Source organism: Brassica napus, chromosome C8 (genome assembly GCF_020379485.1).
Source record: "Brassica napus cultivar Da-Ae chromosome C8, Da-Ae, whole genome shotgun sequence".
NCBI lineage: Eukaryota > Viridiplantae > Streptophyta > Magnoliopsida > Brassicales > Brassicaceae > Brassica > Brassica napus.
Window position 1 is genome coordinate 45,429,307 of NC_063451.1, and position 20,039 is coordinate 45,449,345.

At 38.5% G+C, this 20,039-nt stretch overlaps 5 protein-coding genes and 2 long non-coding RNA genes across 7 annotated transcripts; 4 read left to right on the forward strand and 3 right to left on the reverse strand.

The window, feature by feature from the left end:
- Window positions 1-1,656: 1,656 nt before the first annotated feature.
- On the reverse strand, window positions 1,657-3,711 carry LOC106414251. The gene is made up of 4 exons (XR_001282825.3): window positions 3,043-3,711; window positions 2,729-2,946; window positions 2,344-2,537; window positions 1,657-2,265 (listed from the first exon to the last, which is right to left on the reverse strand). It is a non-coding gene; the product is annotated as an uncharacterized LOC106414251 (long non-coding RNA).
- A 2,652-nt stretch (window positions 3,712-6,363) lies between these two features.
- LOC106413579 (WAS/WASL-interacting protein family member 3) lies at window positions 6,364-7,047 on the forward strand. Its single transcript, XM_013854329.2, has one exon. The coding sequence runs from the start codon at window positions 6,364-6,366 to the stop codon at window positions 7,045-7,047; it is 684 nt and encodes a 227-aa protein (XP_013709783.2).
- A 1,369-nt stretch (window positions 7,048-8,416) lies between these two features.
- LOC106412124 (proline-rich extensin-like protein EPR1) lies at window positions 8,417-10,130 on the forward strand. The gene has a single exon (XM_013853015.3). The coding sequence runs from the start codon at window positions 8,514-8,516 to the stop codon at window positions 9,957-9,959; it is 1,446 nt and encodes a 481-aa protein (XP_013708469.2). The 5' UTR covers window positions 8,417-8,513; the 3' UTR covers window positions 9,960-10,130.
- Window positions 10,131-10,220: 90 nt separating this feature from the next.
- On the forward strand, window positions 10,221-11,489 carry LOC106415490 (chlorophyll a-b binding protein CP24, chloroplastic-like). The gene is made up of 2 exons (XM_013856221.3): window positions 10,221-10,638; window positions 10,783-11,489. The coding sequence occupies exons 1-2, from the start codon at window positions 10,409-10,411 to the stop codon at window positions 11,330-11,332; spliced, it is 780 nt and encodes a 259-aa protein (XP_013711675.1). The 5' UTR covers window positions 10,221-10,408; the 3' UTR covers window positions 11,333-11,489.
- A 234-nt stretch (window positions 11,490-11,723) lies between these two features.
- LOC106414353 lies at window positions 11,724-12,367 on the reverse strand. Its single transcript, XR_007327240.1, has 3 exons — window positions 12,065-12,367; window positions 11,934-11,975; window positions 11,724-11,852 (listed from the first exon to the last, which is right to left on the reverse strand). It is a non-coding gene; the product is annotated as an uncharacterized LOC106414353 (long non-coding RNA).
- A 682-nt stretch (window positions 12,368-13,049) lies between these two features.
- Window positions 13,050-15,033, reverse strand: LOC106413580. Its single transcript, XM_013854330.3, has 5 exons — window positions 14,156-15,033; window positions 13,876-13,958; window positions 13,629-13,740; window positions 13,462-13,514; window positions 13,050-13,388 (listed from the first exon to the last, which is right to left on the reverse strand). Exons 1-5 carry the CDS (start codon window positions 14,955-14,957, stop codon window positions 13,230-13,232), a joined length of 1,209 nt encoding a protein of 402 aa, XP_013709784.2. The 5' UTR covers window positions 14,958-15,033; the 3' UTR covers window positions 13,050-13,229.
- A 558-nt stretch (window positions 15,034-15,591) lies between these two features.
- Window positions 15,592-18,229, forward strand: LOC106414031. Its single transcript, XM_013854748.3, has 5 exons — window positions 15,592-16,122; window positions 17,512-17,568; window positions 17,657-17,719; window positions 17,803-17,871; window positions 17,956-18,229. Exons 1-5 carry the CDS (start codon window positions 15,808-15,810, stop codon window positions 18,040-18,042), a joined length of 591 nt encoding a protein of 196 aa, XP_013710202.2. The 5' UTR covers window positions 15,592-15,807; the 3' UTR covers window positions 18,043-18,229.
- Window positions 18,230-20,039: the final 1,810 nt, after the last annotated feature.

Below are 20,039 nucleotides of genomic sequence, written 5' to 3' on the forward strand. Positions count from 1 at the left end.
CTATTCCTACATGGCATTTTAGTTGGTTACGAAGAGTGTGGTGAATTTAACCATTCACCGTAGGGGTGAACATAAGTATTGTTCTTTTTATAATATTTCTATTTCATTTTTTTTTTTTCGTCTTCGCCTAGACTATTCTTTTGTTTCAGTTAAAATGAGAAAATTAAGTTACATTATGAGTTAACGTAAGTAGTTGAAACTTGAAACTATAATCATTGTCCACATGTGTTTGGTTTTTGGTTGACTATTGTGTTAACTAATGTATTGTGTAAATATGCAGAGTACGATTTTAGTAAGGAGATATGTAAATAGATTTTGTGGAGTGAAAATAGTTTATAATCTTTGTCTTACATAGACGAATGGAATAATTGTTATTGGAGTAGTACATAATAGTTGCTAGGCTTTGAAGTATTATTTTAAGACTGAGCACATATCAAATAAAGTATATGAATTTTGTTATTTGTTTAATTGGAGAGCATTGATGGTTGTAACGCTTGTTTATATTGTTTGGATGGCATAATATTATAGCTTTACTTGCTTGTAAAACGGATGAGTAACACTCAAGTTTTCGAACCCGTACTCCATGCAATGTATCTCATTTTTGGGTTGTTATTTTGCCCTAATATTTTTTTAAAAAAATTGGGAGGTTAATGATCAAATATTATTAATTTCATGTTATTCCACTTCATTCTCTAATTATACTACGCTTTTTAATTGATTGTACTTGTTTATTTATGTTTTTAGTTTGCTCCGTGAGATTTTGTTTGAGTGGTGATTTGGTTCCGTTGAGAGCATTTAGTAATGTGGTTCTAATGATATGGCTAATCAACAAAAGATAGACAAAAGATAGGATGATTAGTTGGCATCGGTTAAGTGGCTGACGCATTAATCCATTGTTTTGGTATCGTCTTGATTTATAACTTCTGTTTTTTTTTGAGTCTCTAATTTTGCACATATTTTGTCTGTGGTGATGACATTTAGATATAGCCTTAAGTGTCACATTAGATGTTTTGTTTGTCAATTATACATATATTTTGTTAACTACGACTGATTTTTGTGAATAATTTGTTTCTATTTTTATTAGAAATTCTTCCATCATTCTTCTTCAATCTAAGCTAAAGTTTGGTACTTAAAAAAACAGAAACCATTCATATGATTTATTCTTCTTTATTTTGATTGGCATTGGTTTGATGAGACTTGGAAAAAATAATTAAGTAAATAAATTATTATGTATTTTATTAAATCATCATTTGTGTACAATAATTGATGTCAACATTTTGATTGGATTCGAAATAAAATATAAATTTTTAAAAATTTGTTGTAGAACTTTTTAAATATGACCTTTTTGTAAGATTATAACATTTTGTAAACATGATTGTTTCCTTTGCTTTTTTTGTAATCTTTTACTTGTTCCTTTTGTTGGAGTTCATGATATCAAGTTCAAAACTAATTGGTTTCTTTGGCTTGAATATCTTTATCATTCTCTAACTGAGACCTCACAATCTTGGTGGCTTTTGACTCTTTATCAGTCAGAAGCTTTGGCCATCTATTCTTCTTCGAACATGACTTATTTTAAGTTTCCAGCAGCTCGGGAATCTGGACGCAAGTAATAACATCTTTTTCAGACCCTTTATTTATTGTGTCTCCCTTATAAAATTGAAATGAACATATCTAACCAGATAGTTGGGGATAATATAATAGAGGTAAATATCTGAATAATAACCTCATATAAGAGGTGCTAGTAGTTTGGATATTTTAACTGTAAAATAATGAAGTTCTAAAACAAAAGACATCTCATGAGCAATTAAGAGCTATCAATAGATGATATACCCTGCGATGAGAGTTTCAAACACATATGGAGGGTACTCTTAATCCGTGAGAGAAAGAAAATACCAGAAGCATTGCAAAATTGACCGAGATCTCATTGTCAACTGCGATGAGAGTGACAGCAATCTCAGTTCCAGTGCCTTGGCCTTTGACTTGGCCTCCATGTGTCTTTTTCTTCTATCAGTGCGTTAAAATCCTTACTATTACCCAACGTTACTGTATGCAAATACTTTCTTTCCTTCTTCAGGACCAAAGTCTTCTTTCAAGCTTGGAACCTTAATGTAGGCAAGTCGCCAGAGCTGAGCATGCCCTGGTGCTAATGATACCGGAGGGTCTACTGGTCGGATTGCGCTTTAGGGACTACTTTTTGGTTTCCATAATCAATGTAGAAAACTTAAAATTTATCATCTCAACAGCTCCTCGTGGTGCGTTCACAATCTGAAAATAGGTATCAATCAAATGAATAAACAGAAGCAAAATAAAGCATAGAAACTAAGAAGGTGGAGTGGAAGTTACCATTGCACGGTTCCAGTGTTTTCAAGGAAAAACTGTGCAAGGACGATGTCACCTCTCTTGGGGTTGAAGGATGCGAGGATGGGAGCATCTTTAACACACATGGTTGAAAGAAGGTTCTGAATCGAAGATAGTTTCTGGTCTCCAACCGATTGAACATAGAAGCGACCACCTCCAAGTACCTCTGTGACAGCAACCTATTATCATACAAAATGAAAGGAAACTTGAATGGATTGCTGCTTATTGTATACATATATATATATAAACTATCTGAGTAGTGCTAAAGAGATATTCACAAAGGTCTCATTTTGTCTGGTTTCTACGGTTGAACTTCCGTTTGATATTTCTTGTCCTTTAACATAATTCTTCCATAGAGAAGAATAGAAACCTGAGATATAAGCTCTATCGGGATTGACTTCACCGAATCTGTCATTTCAACAAAGAACGTACCATCACTCAATCGAATAGACACAGGGGCGTCAGAGATTCGAAAATTGTTGTTACTCCATGTTATGTCGACCCCACTGAGCAAGTAGACCGAACCCTCTTTGAAAAAGCCTTCGTAAGTGTACGGTTAGCGCTGAAAGTTCCTTGGATGAGCGTTGACTATATGACAAAAAAAAAAGACAAAGATCGGACTATCAATATGGTGAGATATGTAGAAAGATCTAATAAAACACAGTGGTGTCTAGCCGGAGTTACCTGGTCGTCAATGAAAAGCATGTCAACACCCATGAGTTGACCGCCTTTCTTAACATTTCTTGCTTCCTAGAATCGGAGTTGACGGACCTGGGCGGTGTTTGAACAGAATCCAGCTTTCAGATCGGTCAGGAGAGTAAAGGAATTAGCCATTGCTGGATTTGATGCTTCACAGGAAATACCCTTTGGGATTTCTTTTTGATATATGAAGCTTCATCCCAAGCTACAAAGACATTTATAAATGCAGATTCAGGCCGTTACCATGGAGGATGAAATGGTCGATGTAATTCGAAAGATTGGAAAAAGTGGTGAATAGACGTTAATGCTTTGATTAAGTGACATAAATGAAGGCGTTACATAGACATCAGCCGGAATCGGTGAGTTGTGAAGAACTACGGCGTTTGACTTTCCACATTCAACAAAGAAAAAAAAAGACTTTCAATAATGCAAAAATGGAATAAACCCCTAGTCCCAACTGGGCTTGCTCAGATTAAAACAAAAGTCCAAAAACTAAACGAAAATCATCTTCTATGATCCAAACGTGTGGTGGTGATGTGGAGAGATGAAACAATCTGATTGGCCTGAATTTCTAGTCCTACGTGGACATGCTAAATGGTGAGTATATTTGGCTTTTAATATTGTAAGATTTCCCATGAGATGAATACACATTATTCTTAGTTATATTATCCCTTACTTATTAAAGGAGGAACATTCATAGAAATAAACCTTGGCCTCATGTGTTTATTACATGAGTGTCATTTCCTATGTGTCATCACCTCATACACTTTCACTAACTTTTTTAAAAAACCCTTTGTGAACTAGAATAATTACAACCAAATGTCATTGGTAATATACATTATACTATATGATTACAATCCGATTCGAAAAAAAAACGGGAATTTATGACAGACAGAATATTAACTCTTTTGTAAAAGGCAACAAAATAAGTTCGACATCTATCAAATCGTTTGGTTATTTGGTCAAATCTTAGAGTCAAGATTCCTTTATATTTGTTTCTTTCTTAATTGTAAAACTTTCCAATTTTAAAAATATAGACTAAAAGTTAGGGATTATTAGTACTAAATGTAAGAGAGTATTCGTTTGTTTCGAATTTGGGTGAAATTAACCCTGACTATGGGGTACTATATATAAATCACGTGATCTTCCTCACCCACCCCACTTCAATAAAATTGCATTGGTCATTTTACTTAATCACACATGAAATGGGACCATTTGAAGTAGTTTATTATTATGTTAGAATCATAATCATAAATTTTCGGTCCGGTTATATATAACGTGGACTATAAGCTATATATATAACGTGGATTTTGCTAAATATATATAACGTGGACTATAAGCTTATTTCCGGTCCGGTTATCTGCAATGCAAAGATCTATCTATTTTTTAAAAAATGTCATATATTCCGGTAAATATAAAAATCGTAAATATTAAAATCTATTTAAGCGGACAGTATTTGTATGAAAATTAATCAATGAATCATAATCATAAGTCTTGAAGAATATTTAAAATTAATGAATGTATTTAACTATATATGGCATTATTTCCTGTTATATATTCACAAATTAGGAGTCAAAGAAGCATTATAGGAAAATTTTAACTTAGGCCAGTATATATATATGGAAATTGGAACAATTTGTAAGTGTCTAACACCAATTCAGACCAACGATTTGTTGAATAATTATTTTCAGAGTTGATCATGTATTTTAATTTCGTCAATTACGTCAATAAGTATTAATATATTTATGGAGATTGATTATTCTCCGCAAGAGTAATTGTTGTATCAACAAGTAATTGAAAAACTAGACTAAATATGGATAACGTATTTACACAATCGTAATGACTCAGTCCGGTGTGGTTTATATAGGAAAGTAACTAATAATTTTTCAAAAATATTATGGTAAGTCAATAAATATACAAATAATATTTTTAATTTTTTTTAATGCTTATAATCTCGCGGAACAAATTTCTTGATGTAATCCTTATGCACTTAATCCTACCAATTATAACTATATATATCATACATAACTTTGACACACCGTATCACAATCAACTTGCTACAAAACAAGCATATAAAATTTGAGAGCTATGAATTTCATCTCTGACTTTTTATTCAAAGAAAACCAGGAGAAAGTTTTATCAGTTTTTTTTTGTTTCTTTATAACTTATTTCATGTAGCATTTTATTATCATGTTGCCTATGTTTAATTTTATTGTATATTCATAATTTATATTATGAAAATAATAATTATATTTCTTATGTTTTGTTTTATCTTAAATAAATAATAAATTTATGTAAGTCCTTCTTATTTTTATAGATTTAATTCCATCTGTTTTTACGAACGGAAATAATGGTATCATCGACCACAAAATCCGTTTTTTCGTACTACACATCCCGTAAGTATTCAACATCTGTAAAAAGAAAGATATACATTTGTATAGTATCACATGGTTTGAACCCTTCTTTTTTTTCTTTTACAGTAACGTCGTCATTAAGTGTCGCTTATGGTGCACTTGCTCATGTTTTCAATGATTTATGGAATTCTATAGATGCAGACATAGTATTATGTGTTTTACAGTGTTGGCAAATTAATTGGGGACAAAGTAATCTATTGTATTTATTGTATATACAATCGATTAATAGGAGCTGATATTATATTTATATTTTGCTAATATTTGACATATTTCATAATAAGGCCGACTTAAGAGGGTTACTAACATTGATGGGATTTCCAAAATTGTCTTCGACCCCATTGGTGTTCCAGAAATTGATGTTTTAAGATTGAGGTAATACATGCATTCACATATTTTGTTAAATAATATTTTTAAATTCTCTAGATAATCTCTTTGCTATTGCTCATAATAGGATTGCAAACGAAGACTTCTGAATGCATTATTGACAGCAGTTATTTTGTCTCTATTTTTAATTTTCTTTTGTTTTTTATACATTGTTCCTTTTATATTTTATTAGACTATTGCTTATGTTTCATTTAATATTATATTTATAATTTACCCGCATGCAAACAAATATACAATTTAATTTTAATGGCCATCGCATATAAATTTATATTTACATACTAAAATTCCTCGCTATAATCCATACTTTCTTAGATATATTTTTCTTACTATGCCTTTAACTTTTATTATGTCTACATATTAAAAGTTATAATACTTTAATAATCTCCTCGCTCCGCGCAGGGCGCGGATTATCACCTAGTTTGTTTTAAAATAGCCAAAATGGACTATATTAAGCTCTCTATCAAATAAAGAAGAAAAGATCAAGCAAAGTAAAACACAGAAAAGAAGGATGAAAACAAAACAACTTGTTGTTGTTGGATTTTTGTTTTCACTACTCCTTTTGGTCGACTCTCACACAACCGAGTCAATATCAGATCACGAAGAGAACGCAAACGCAAACGCAAACGCAAAAGCTGTAACCGTAAAGGATCAGAAGCAGATAAACAGAGGAAGACGCAGTGGTAGCGGTCAGAATCGTGGACGCAGAAGCTGCGATCCACTCTTCCAATACTTATTCGGAATATGTGGCCGTTGGCCTTTTCCTACAACACCTTCACCTGATAACCCTTTCCTCCCTTTCCAACCACCGCGTCCGAGACCACGTCCACCGCCGTTGGTTCCATCGCCACCACCACCTCGTCCACCATCACGTCCGAGACCGCGTCCAAGGCCACCACCACCACCGTTAGTTCCATCACCACCACCACCACCCCCTACGCCTCTTGTTCCATCACCTCCTCCTCCCACTCCGCCACCGATTTTCTTATTCCCATCGCCGCCACCACCAGTTATAGCGTTCCCGCCACCTTTGGTTCCATCTCCTCCGCCGCCAATATGGCTGCCACCACCAGTGTTCACTCTTCCACCGCCACTGGATGAGTTTCCACCTATGCCACCAATAATTTGGCTGCCTCCTCCGGATGTTCCCGGTCAATCATCGCCGGCGGAGGACTTTGATCTGATAACTCCTTAGTTAATGTAATCCCCTATGTTGTGTAACACAAAGTCATGTTCTGTTTACCGCTCTAGCTTGTAAGATTACTAAATAAGTATGCAATGTAACGATTTTGATTTCCTCTAAAATCTATATAGTTTCGTGAGTACGTCTTATTTCATGTTTCATAATCTAATGGGCCGGACTTGGAGAGTTTGGAGAAACTGGCCCAATAGGTGAATAAGGCCGTTCGAGATTTGGTTGGTAAAGGTGTAACTTTAATGTGGGTGGGTCAGGTTGTTTTCTACGCGATGTAATAACGAGGAGCAGCTGAAGCAACGGCGTGGGATAAGTATAACAATTCCCGAAGTGAAGACTCGACTCTAATTCAATGCGGCTTTCTTCGAGCAGAGCAAGAATCAAAGAACTAACGCCACGTTCTGCTTATTAGCATTTATTTACTTTCTTCTACTCTCTTCTTTACCTTTTGTTTGTTCATATCTGCGTAATAACTCCTCAATGTACAACTACATCTCCACGTTCCATTCTTTGCAGAGGGCGTGTAACTTATTTAACCAGTTTTGACCTAACCAGTTCTGTAGACCATGGTTTTATATGGTTTAGTTTCGGTCCGGTCGTTCCCATTGTTCACCTGGCCGGTTTGTAGAATAAAAGGAAACAGTGCTTGGATATATTAAACAGACCGGTTTTATATATGATTTGGCTCAATCCAACCAACGTGATTTCAGTTGATTTATATAGATGTAGGGGATGATTAGTAAGTGCTGTAGTTTTATATTTTTTGGTGTAGAATTTAATCTGTAGATTTATTTGTTGTAGCTTTCTTTGCTGTAGATTTCTAAAGCACTAATTTTTTGCTCTGGAAATAAAGTTCTCTACAGCCATATTTTGATTTTGCAGAGATTTTTTTGCTGTGAGTTTTTAAGGAAATCAAATCTCGATTGGTTGACATATATAGCTGTAGACTAAATTTTGACTGTCCAGAGCATCTACAGCCCCAACCAATCATCCCCTTAATAAATAACTTCAACTCGTAACCAAATCTGTTATGCTGATCAAAGTGGAGCTTACAATTACTAAAATTGCTTATGCTTTTCACGTTGACTCTAAACCGGAATAGCTCTAATGCTTTGAAAGATTGATACTACTACATCGCAAACAAACATAGTTCTGTCTATATTCACTTCAATGTTCTCTGAGTTAGAGAGGCTGTGTGTGGGCTGGATAACACTCACCTCATAGCTCTAAATTATTGAGTCAGTTTTACTTATTGCTCTTTTTTTATGGGATTGTGTAACCACATAAATATTCTCTTTATTATCAAAACTATTAATTGAAACCTTACAAAACTGAGGTCTTACGTAGTGACAAACGTAAAAATAACCAAAAAATCAACATAATCAATCATCAAAGATTCGACTATAAATATATGTACATGCGTAGTTTAGTTCTTGCATGTCTTGGATAGAAATAAAAAGAAAAGGATGAAACGACTTGTTATAAAATGTGTAGTCACATTCCTTTTGATTAGTGTTTCAATAACAGAATCAATAGAGAATCAACATAGACACAGAGACAAAGACAAGCAAGGTTTGGTTAGAAGACACAGAAGAGCCAAAAGCAGAAGAAGAAGCTCAAGCAAAAACGGTGAAGCATTCGCAACTAAATGCGATGTGTTTTTCCGGTGTGTATTCGGCACATGCGGTCAATGGAATTTCCCTATAGTTCCTTGTCCTCAAAACCCTTTTTTGCCTCCTCCTCCGGTGGTTATACCACCGCCAACTCCTTGTGTTAATTGTGTACAACCATCACCACCACCTCCAATACCAGTTCCTTGCCCACCACTATCGCCACCGCCAATCCCGGTTCCTTGTCCACCTCCACCATCACCTCCTCCTCCTGTGCCTTGCATTACTTGTGTCACAGCTCCAGCACCGGTTCCTCCGGTGCCTTGCGTTACTTGTGTCACAGCTCCAGCACCGCCTCCTCCTCAACCGTGTATTGTTTGTACCAAAGCACCGGCTCAACCTCCACCAGTAGCTTGTCCACCGCCACCATTACCGCCGGTTATCCCATTTGTCCCTACACCAATTATACTCCCTCCATTACCACCTTTATTCCCAGTTCTGTCACCACCAGCAACGCCTACGCCAGTCCCAATCCTACCTCCACCTACTCCACTGCTACCTCTTCCTCCACCTACTCCGGTGCTACCTCTTCCGCCACCGTTATCTTCCTCTATTCCATCACCATCCCTTCCATTAGTATTATCTCCCCCACCACCACTACCTGGCGGCTCGGTTTCACAGCCACCGTTTATGATGACGCCAACTCCTGTATTAGGCGGCGGTGCTCCGGGATTCATCGGTATACCTCCGCCGGTGCAAGAGCTCCCTCCTATTTTACCTCCACCGGTTCAAGACCTCCCTTCAATATTGCCTCCACCGGTTCAAGACATTCCTTCCATGCTTCCTCCACCGGTTCAAGAATTCCCGCCAATTTTGCCTCCACCGGCTCAAGACCTTCCTTCAATGTTTCCTCCACCGGCTCAAGAGTTCCCGCCAGTTTTGCCTCCACCGGTTCAAGACTTTCCACAGATTTTACCTCCACCGGTTCAAGAATTTCCGCCGATTCTACCACCACCGGTTCAAAACTTCGCACCGGTTTTCTCAACACCACCAATCTTACAAGATCCACCAACAGAACCAATATTCTCCACACCACCAGCTCTTGGAGAATTCCCACCGCAAGCTCCCGTCTTCACCACGCCGCCAGAAGTAACGAATCCATGGCTGCCGCCAGAGCAACCGCCGGTTACGTCCATACCAACTGTACCGGAAAATCCATATCCAAACCCGGACATGGGTTCAAATCAGCCGTTGGTTCAGCTTCCTCCACCCTCTTGGGATTCACCACCATTTAACCGTTAACTTTCTATAAAATCTTCAAATTCTCTTCTTTTTTTTTTGGTTTTTTGGTTAAATCATAAATATGTAACGTAAGCTACACGTAATAAGCAGCAATGCCACATTGTAACAAATCTATGGCTGTGATTTGCATTTCAATGAGATAATAATCAAGATTAAGTTCATCGTTGCCTCTAAAGGAGAGTATCCACGTGTCATATCCAAATTTGTCTCGTAAATTAGAAAATAAATATGCAAGAAAAAGACAAGCTTGGATGATGTGGATATGGTGAATTTGTTTCTGACTTCTCATTGGTTAGAAATCTATCCACGACAGCCTCCGAGATTTCGTTAATAGATTCTCTATCATCATATCCACATTGTCCCTCTCTAAAGCTACTCCCTTTGATTCTCTTTGCTCCATAAAAACAGAGAGAACAAACAAAAAACAGAGTAGACGTATTAGAGATCTCATGGCGATGGCGGCTGTAACCGGAGCTGTGCTCAGTGGGCTTGGTTCGTCTTTTCTCTCTGGAGGCAAGAGGAGTATCACCGCTTTGGGAACCGGCCTAGGCACTGGAGCTGCGAGAGTTGGCCGGAAAACTCTGATTGTCGCCGCTGCTGCTGCTCAGCCGAAGAAATCGTGGATCCCCGCCGTTAAAGGTGGCGGCAACTTCCTCGACCCTGAATGGCTCGATGGCTCGTAAGTTTATAAACTCAAATCTCTCTGTTACTAGCAATGATTACTCTGAGTTTTGTGACGGTTCAGAACTATAGTTAGAAAAAAGAATCTTAAAGGAGACGCCTTTACGCAATATCTGAGTCAATTGTGAATGTGTTTTCGCAGGCTACCCGGAGATTTCGGGTTCGACCCGTTGGGTTTGGGAAAAGACCCGGCTTTTCTTAAATGGTACAGAGAAGCAGAGCTGATCCACGGCAGATGGGCGATGGCTGCTGTTCTTGGGATCTTCGTTGGCCAGGCTTGGAGCGGCGTGCCATGGTTCGAAGCCGGAGCTGATCCACGTGCCATTGCACCCTTCTCTTTCGGATCGCTTCTCGGGACCCAGTTGCTTCTCATGGGTTGGGTGGAGAGCAAACGGTGGGTCGACTTCTTCAACCCGGATTCTCAATCTGTCGAGTGGGCGACCCCGTGGTCGAGGACCGCTGAGAATTTCGCAAACTACACCGGAGATCAAGGGTATCCCGGAGGAAGATTCTTTGATCCGTTGGGACTCGCTGGGAAGACACGCGACGGTGTTTACGAGCCAGACAGGGAGAAGCTGGAGAGGCTGAAGTTGGCTGAGATTAAGCACTCTAGGCTCGCAATGCTTGCAATGCTGATCTTTTACTTTGAGGCCGGACAGGGTAAAACACCTCTCGGTGCACTTGGTCTGTGAGAACTATATGTCTTAGAGTCTGTAGATATAATTACTTTCTCCCAGAACATAATGCTGTTCTTCAAATATCATATCATTGCTTTAAAAGTGGCAAACCAATCATGAGTTCAGCTTGTGAACAATGCAAAATTATATCATGAAAAGGCTTATTAGAGCATGATTATCCCTATAACCCCATAAGGGTTTCTTAATCACTTTTTTAGTATTAAATGTGTGTTAAGAATTTAGTTAAGAAACAACTAATTTTTTGTCCTCCATTCATAGTTTCTTAACTTAAGGGTTCTTAAACAAAAAGAGTATGTGATGATTAAAGAGAGAAAGAAAAAATGGATGACTTTGGTTTAGTGAATAAACATAAATATAACATAACAACAACAAGAAGGTACAACATAAACATAACAGAACATTAACTCCATTATAGAATCAATAGACAGAACAACCTAAACAGAGCTTACTTGTTTGCAACAACCGGAGGAACCACCCAAGTGTTTGCCCGGAAGCCATAAGGAAGGTTGCCAAACTGAAACAGAACAACAAATTATTATACTATGAAGCCTTCTTAATAACATAACACAACACATGCAAAAATGGTTTTACGTACTTTATTATGCTCAATGAAAGCTTTCATAAGAGCGTCATAAGCCTGCAGACACAATCACAACCACACCAGAGATCACAAAACAGAACTGAAAAAATAAAAAGGTGAAACCTTTCTCAACAATTGAAACTTACAGCATCAAAAGGCCTGCTTATATAGCTCAACTAAAGAATGACACAGAAGCTGATGTTTCCCAGCTGGGTAAAAAATTGTTCTTGACGCAACAACCGTGATAGGCTTCCCACTTGAAACTTTAATCTACAAAATGGTATATCAAATCAGTCCTAAGTTTCTCTCGAAAGCAAACAACTAAGAAAGAGTCCTTACATCGATTTGAAAGAGATCATCTAATCCTTTATCTTCAATTGATGGACGAACATACCTCTGATATCTACAAGATTCAAGAAACGTTAATCAGTACGCGAGATTAAACTCAGAACGCGACGAGTTAGCGAGAAGGAAACTCACATTGAATTGGAGGAGTAAGGTGGGAGAAGGAGAAGAATTCGTAAAATTGCCCGAGACGAGTCGGTGGGCACATGTTGATTTCGCCCTTGTCTCCGCCTTCCGCAACCTGAGAAGCCTCACATCCGCCGCCACGGCCGTTGCCCACGACGAGTTTCTTCTCTGATTCTTTGAGCTTAGGGCTGAGAACGGAATCTGAATCGCCGGCATCCTTGTGTCCAGATTCCTTGGGAAACGAGCGAGACACCGGTGGTTTCGACGAACCGTTTCATCAGATCAGACGGAGAAAACCCTAACCTGGGTTCCCGGCGGCGGAGCTGACAGGACCTTCGACGATTTTGAAAGCTCCTTTGAGCACATAAGACAAAGTAAGGGCATTGTTGATCCGGCTCGACTGAACCTCGCTGTAGATCGTCAACGGAGAAAACAAGAGAGGAGGAGAGAAAGAAAAGAAAGAGAAAAGAAAAAAAGGAAAAAAAAAAAAATCAAATTTCACAGTTGCTGACACGTGGTTTAAGGATCCTTTTTATTATCGGTCCCCAAAATCCTGTATTAAGGATCGTTTATTACCTTTTTATTTAGTTTTGATTTAAATAAATGATTTATTTTGTTTAAAACCCCTCTTTAGAAACTGCAATAATCATGCTCTTAGTATATAACTCTATTATCAAATATTAATGAATAATGAAACAACAGATAGTTGAGGGAGTTTCTTCACTAGAGAGTAAAATGCCTAACAGGGTTTGAACAGCCAAGTCTCTCACTCCCAACAGGGCGTTGACCAAACCAAAAAGAGTGTGGAGATATAACCATGGGGGTCCTAACGCAGAAAGCTTACTGCTTGTAATCCGGGATCTTGTAATCCGGGGTGTCACGAAGGCTGAGTTGTGACAGGACAAGGCAGTAAGAATCCCAGTCAGTTCGTCTTAGATATTTCAACAGCTTCTTCCGTTTATGCACCATTGCTACGAGTCCCTTCCGCGAATGTTTGTCCTACGGTTATACAGTCACCGAGTATGACACTAGGGATACAGAAGAATATTGGAAACAACTTGAGGAGTTTTACCTTTTTGTGCAGAGCAGAGGTCAAATGCTTGATTTTAGTAGTTAGCTGCGCCACTGCAAGGACAGTAGACCAGAGACATCACAAGACAATCTAACCCAAACTCTGTCTCAGAAAATGTGATCCTTTTGATCGTTAAGGTCAGCATTCATCAGAGAACCACAATTTACCTTGCACGCGTGCAGAACCACAATCTGATTCCGACATCTTGAAATCTTCCCTGACTTTCGTGAGCTCAATTTTCATCTTCTCCGCAGATGACAGATTATCTGAGTGGAAGTACTTCGTAGACGCAGAGTCACATAAAAAAACAGACCAATACCCACAGTTTAATCTAGCGAACACAACAGAACAACATAGCATTGTTTTAAAACATGAGACAAAAGATCACCAAAATAACGAGAAAAAGAAACTTACAGTTTCAACTAGCTCATCTTTAGGAGGATAATGCTTGTACTCAGGAGTACCATCCCAATATCCTAGAATGTCTAGATTCTGCACTGCAAACATAGAAACCTCCTTAGATGACATAAATGCCATTTCAACAGCAAAACATAGCTAAACCCTAAACCAAAAGATCTCAACTTTTCGAATAGTAAGCAAAAACCAACAAAGCTACAATAGTAGAATTGACCAATAAACAAAAGCTCATAGATTCTATAAAACATTCGAAAACTAGAGCACAGGCAGAACATACGGGGAACAGCTTCGTTCTTGGCTTTATCATCCTCAAGTGTACCAATAACATTCCTGAGCACAGAAAAGTTCCAACGCTGATTCTTGACCTCTTTCTTTTCCGCTTGCCTTAGCTTAACCAACCTCTCATTCAACTCCTCCAACGAGAACCACCCGTCTTCCTTCTTCCCCTCTGGCCTAAGCATCTTCAGCTTCTCACCCAACTCTTCTTCCCTATACATCTTTAAATACTCCGTCATCGTCACCTCCTCCTCCGTTTCACCTTCCCTACCATTCCCATCCTCCATGTCTTTCCCGATCACTGACACATCCGAAGAACCAACGTTTCTTCTTCGTAAAGACATTCCCGCCATCTCTGTGTTGGGCTGCGACTTCAAATTTTTCAAATTTTCCCGCAATTTACTCAAATCGATATCATGACCTCTTAGATTACTAGGATCCGAAGAGTTTGCACCCGCTGCAACATTCTGCTTATAGAGCGTCTCGAAGGAAGTCGAAGGCGATTCGCTCTTCGGAGGTGGAGCGGCGGATCTACGCTGAAACTTGGCGAGGTTGATGCTTAAATCCTGTGACGACCCGCTACCGGAGATTCGGCTCGATCCGTGATTCCGAGCTTGAGATGAATTATTCTTGAGAGTGGACTTGATGTCGGTGAAGGGAGAGTTCGATTGAGACTGGGGAGGTTTCTCGACGGAATCGTTCGCGGATTTGGGAGGTGGATCCGATGAGGAATTGGAGAAGAAGCGAATCAAAGATGGGGCTGATGGGAATCTGCGATAGCGTCTAGCGAGAAGAAGCGCCATGGTTTTTGGATGCTCCGTAGGGTTTAGGGCTTTGGGTTGAAGACGACGACGATCACAGATTTACAGTAATTGCGGTTTAATTGAATTCAAATGTCACGACTTTCCGGTTAAGTGTTGTTCAGGCAAAGTCTGGTATAAGAAAACCGAGACAACGTGTCTCGTGCACATTGTATCCTCCTACGAAGGCCCATTTACATGTGAAATGGCCCATTAGTTTTTACTCTTTTCTAAGTATTTCAAACCACGAGTTTACGACGAAGTCCTTTCCTTAATTTCAGTTGACTCTTTTAATAAAAAAAAGTCACATAACATATTGGAACTGTCCTCGTTTTGTTATAAACGTTAGGTTTATCAAATTCTATATTCAGCTTATTCATGATTAGAAGCTCAAATCTTATGCAAAAAAAAAGAAAAACACATGTTTCGTTGAATAGTTAATAGTTGCCACCAAAAACTTTTACCACATGATTCGAATAAGAAAGACCTCGCACGTCCACAAAATTATCCCGAAACTGCATACTAGTGGATAAAAACCGAACCGTCACGCAAGCGGCTCGTATACACCAGACACGAAGCACAAAATAGTCCATGATGCTACGTAAGTATTCCTATGGGTCCCACATTTACCAAGAAAATTAATAAAGACAAAGTTTACAAAAGTACTATTTCAATCTATCTAACTGTGTGTGTGAAAACGTTCCGAATGTATATATAATCAATCCACTCATTAATGTGCCACGGAGATTTTATTTTCTTCTTCTTCTTCTCCACTTTTCGCCACCATTTCTCCTTCTCTCACTTTCTCTCTCTCTCTCTCTCTAAAACTCGGTGAAAAGTCCAGACCTAGGCTATGACCAACGGAGACTGGACTCGTGAGGCTATGTCCGACGATTCATTGGTGGCGGAGGCACTGATCTCCCTCCACCATGTCGAGCCGCCTCCTCCTCCTGAGAAGTGCGGCCCGTCGGATCTCGAGCTGAAATGGACCGTGCGGCAGCGGAGGAGCAAGGCGACGAAGGGAGAGCAAACACGTGCCAGTCCCTCTACGCCTCTTTCTTGGAGCGGCGCCACTTCTCTCAGCGGCGGTGGAGGCGGAGGCAGCGGTGTCGCCGCCGCTGAGCAGTCTAGCTGCGCCGTGAAACTGTCAGAGGCCGTTAGATCTAAGGTACCCCTTTGGTTTCTTTTCTCCAGTTTCTTTTTTAAAAAAACTTTACGTTATTACTCTGTTTATGTGTTTGATGAATATAACCATCGGTGTACGTGGCCGGAAAAATAAACGCCGGTAGACTCTAGCCACCTTAAGCCGTGTGGGCGATATCCACTTTCACGTAATCTCTAGGTCTTCCTTTTTTTCCTCAACCACTACCATTTTTTGCCCATCTGTTTTCTCTTAGGGTTATATTCGTCATTTTGATCCGAATCAACCTTGCCCTTCTTCGATCTATATACTCCAATGTTGCGTTGACCTTAACATCCATGACCGTATAACCGCACGTTTTTCTAAACTCAAATTCTATCTTTTTTGCTCTCTGCAATCTCAGTATCAGTTTTGCTAGATACTCCACATCTAGAGGGTTGCCTGTTTGGTTACCAAGTTACGTCACGATGCTTCGTTATGACGAGATTGTCCCTTTGTCATTAAGGCTGTGAGGGGGTAATTAGGTCAATAAGAGGAGTTATTGCTGGCGTTATTTATAATATTTGCTTATACTTATGAGGAGCTGCCTCTTTTATGGGTTGAGAGGCGTTTTCGTGGCGAATTAGGTTTGGGCTGCGTGTGTGTGTGTGGTGTAATCTGATGCGGCGTAGCGCACAGTACACTTGACGTGGAAAAAGGGTCAAATACTTCTCCACACGACACTTTGACTGCAATCCAGAACACCTTTGGTCAATATCATTCACTGTTATAGTATTGGTGACAGCCTTGTGTATTTAGCTTTTTCTATATGGGTTAAGCTGCATTATCTTACTACTAAAGTAGATGAAAGAACCCACAAAGTCGCCATTAGTAATTAAAAGAAAGAGATGGAACGTGATAGGGACAAATGGTTATGTGGATAATTTGTGACAATGTGTGGGGTTCTTGGCCAAGGGAAGACACGCGTAAAAGTCGTCCAAGTCACGCTCTAGTCACGTGATCCTATTCTTTCTTTTGAAGTTGGGGTGTGTCTCGATGTAAGGAGAAAAAGATGCACTTGTTTTCATATTTGCTTTTTTGGGTCTCTAAGTAGTTGACCAAGAACAAAGATTCCTTTGTTTGAATGTTTTCTTTACTGATTTAATTGTCTAAGATTTAGTGATTTGTTTTAAATCTTTAAATAATTAGGGATATCTTGTAATGATCAACCACTTTATGCTTTTGCTAATCCTTTATTTCATCGTATCATACTATCATTGTGTATCAACTACACTTGCCCTCTAGTTGATAACCTGAAATTATGGATTCGAATTTACGATAAGAATGGTCTAATGTGACGGTGGCTTGAACTTGATCTTTTGTTAGTATACGTTGTGAAAAGCCACTATCTGATCTTCTTAGTGTGTTTTCATGCAGATATCTCAAACTAGTGTAAAACCAACAACCCATTTCAAGAGATCAAGAAAGAAAAAGGTAAGCAAACCAAGGATAAAAATCTAGATTCTGATAAAATCACATCGTTATGTTTAATGTCTTAATCAATGTATGTGGCTGTTAACAGACGCTTGCTGAACTAAAAGAGGAGGAGAGTTTACTCTTAAAGGAAAAGAAAGACCTGAAAAATGTAAAAATCCCTTTTCTCCATCTTCTTTTAACATCATGTCCGAAGTCCAAATCTTTTATATGTTTACTTGTTTGGCGAGTCAGGAACTCGCAAGTATGCGAAATTTGCTGAAGCAACAAAGAGCAAGAAACGAGTCATTAAAAAAACTCCAGGTTTAAATCAACCTACTAAACATGTACTGTTTTGCCTAGATATATATGTAAATAAATCTAATAACATATGATATCTATGTGCAGGCTGCTGCTGAGACACAAAAGAATGATGATTCCTCGTTCTTGCTCCCTGACCTTAACATTCCTCTTGATGACAACACCCCGAGCTGATATATATAACTACAAAACATCAAACATCAAATATTCTTTTGTTAGCCAGACTTTCTAGACTATGCATAACTGTAACTATATATGATATGGATAAGACTATAGATAATCATCGAAGGACAATGGACTCTGATGACACAGTGGAGATGAGTTTGCTATTTTTATTCTTCTATCTCATAGATATTGATTCTTAGGTTGTTGCAAGTTTTTGCCATCACCCTCTCCTCTAATTCTCTCTCTCTCCCTCGCTCTGTTTCCCACTCTATTATATAATTTAAGACTTATAAATTATATATATTACATAGATACATTTCTTCTTTTATTGTTTTTTTTTAAATTACATTTGAGTTTCCATCTTTTTGTAATGTACATTCTGTTTTTCTATATTTATTTAGCTTTTTTTTTCATAAAATATTTATTGGTAATGTAATGAGTTTGACGCAAAAGAAATTCCATAAATAGTTTGGTTCATCTCGCTTCATATTAAAAACTGATAACATTATTTTTAATGTAAATTGATAGTTACATAACCCATATAAAAGTGATTTTCGTTTAGAATTATAATTAATTTATGTATTCGACATGCTACAATTAAATTGATTTTGGTATTGTTTAGATGAATATGAGTTATGTTTTAAATTCATTAATTTCAGCACCAACCGAAAACTATTTATGTAAATTAAGATCACGTTTTATATTAAATTAAATGACAAAATAACAACTAATTCTAAAATGCAGGATTAGTTAGGTTTTTATGGCATGAAATAATTAGGTGAACTAATAAGTCAAAATGGTACTTAAACTTTAATAAAATAGATGTTTACCTTTTAGCCAAAAAAATCACCTTGAATAAAGGAAATTAGACCCAATAACCAAAAAAAAAAAACTATAATTCACTAGATAACCAAATTTTCACCCTCTCTACTATTTTCTCTTTCTATCTCCTATCATCTTACTATAAATCTAATTTCTTTTTTTTTTGGCTATTTCACAAATAAACCCTCGAATAAACCTTCAAGAGTTACGTCATTACAAATATAACTAGCTAGCTGGGTTTCTCTCTCCTTCAGCTATGTTCTCTCTCTTCGATCTGACACAGAGGAAGGATGAGATGAAACCTCAGTCGGAGTTCTTATGACTCCGTCTCCCGTCTATCGGGTTTGATCCTGGGAAGCGGTGATTCCTCTACACCGACGTCGCCAACTTTGGTTTCTGAGAAACGGTGGCTTTGACATCACCGGTTTCGTCGGCGTTCGCTTCCGGGAAGCGGTGGCTCTGACAACACTGTTTTTCGTCGGCTTTCTCGTTTTCCGTTCTACGCTTTGGTTCTCTCTTTGTCAAATGACTCTCGATTTGAGACTCCATGTTGTTGTTCTTGGATCGATCGTAGATGGTTGATGTTTCTTGGAAGCGTAGATCCGTGGTTTGAACTTCTTGAGGCTGATCTAGTTGATCGGCCTCTTCAAGGGTTTGGTTGGTTTGTTGGCGGAGTTTGGTCGCGCCTTTTCTCCGACTCCGGTGGAAAATGATCTTTCACCATTCGACGCGTGATGATCGATTTCGATATCCTGCTCTCCGGTGTGCTTCCGGTAGATATCCGATTAGTGCGTCGACGGCGACTTGCATGTCGGTGAAATGCGGTGGCGATTTTGACCCTGCGACATGTGCCCCTCGAGTGGAGTTTTCGGTAAGGATGTGGAGGCCTTGTGACACGTGTTCCTCGTTGGTGAGGACCTTAACACGTGACACGTCCACGAAACACGCATGGCTTGAAATGGCGCTTACGGGTTTAGGTTGATGGGCTTAGGTCCAATATGGTCCTTTTTAGTTCGACTTTTTGTGTTGGTCTTCTTGCTTTCTTTTTCTTGTAATGTGTTTGGGCTTTGCCCTTTGGACTTTAACCTTTTAATAAACAATAGAATTGATGGAAAAAAAAAAAGACTGCAAGAGTTAAAAGGAAAAGCATGTATAAACATGTCCATTGGGTTGACAAGAAAAAA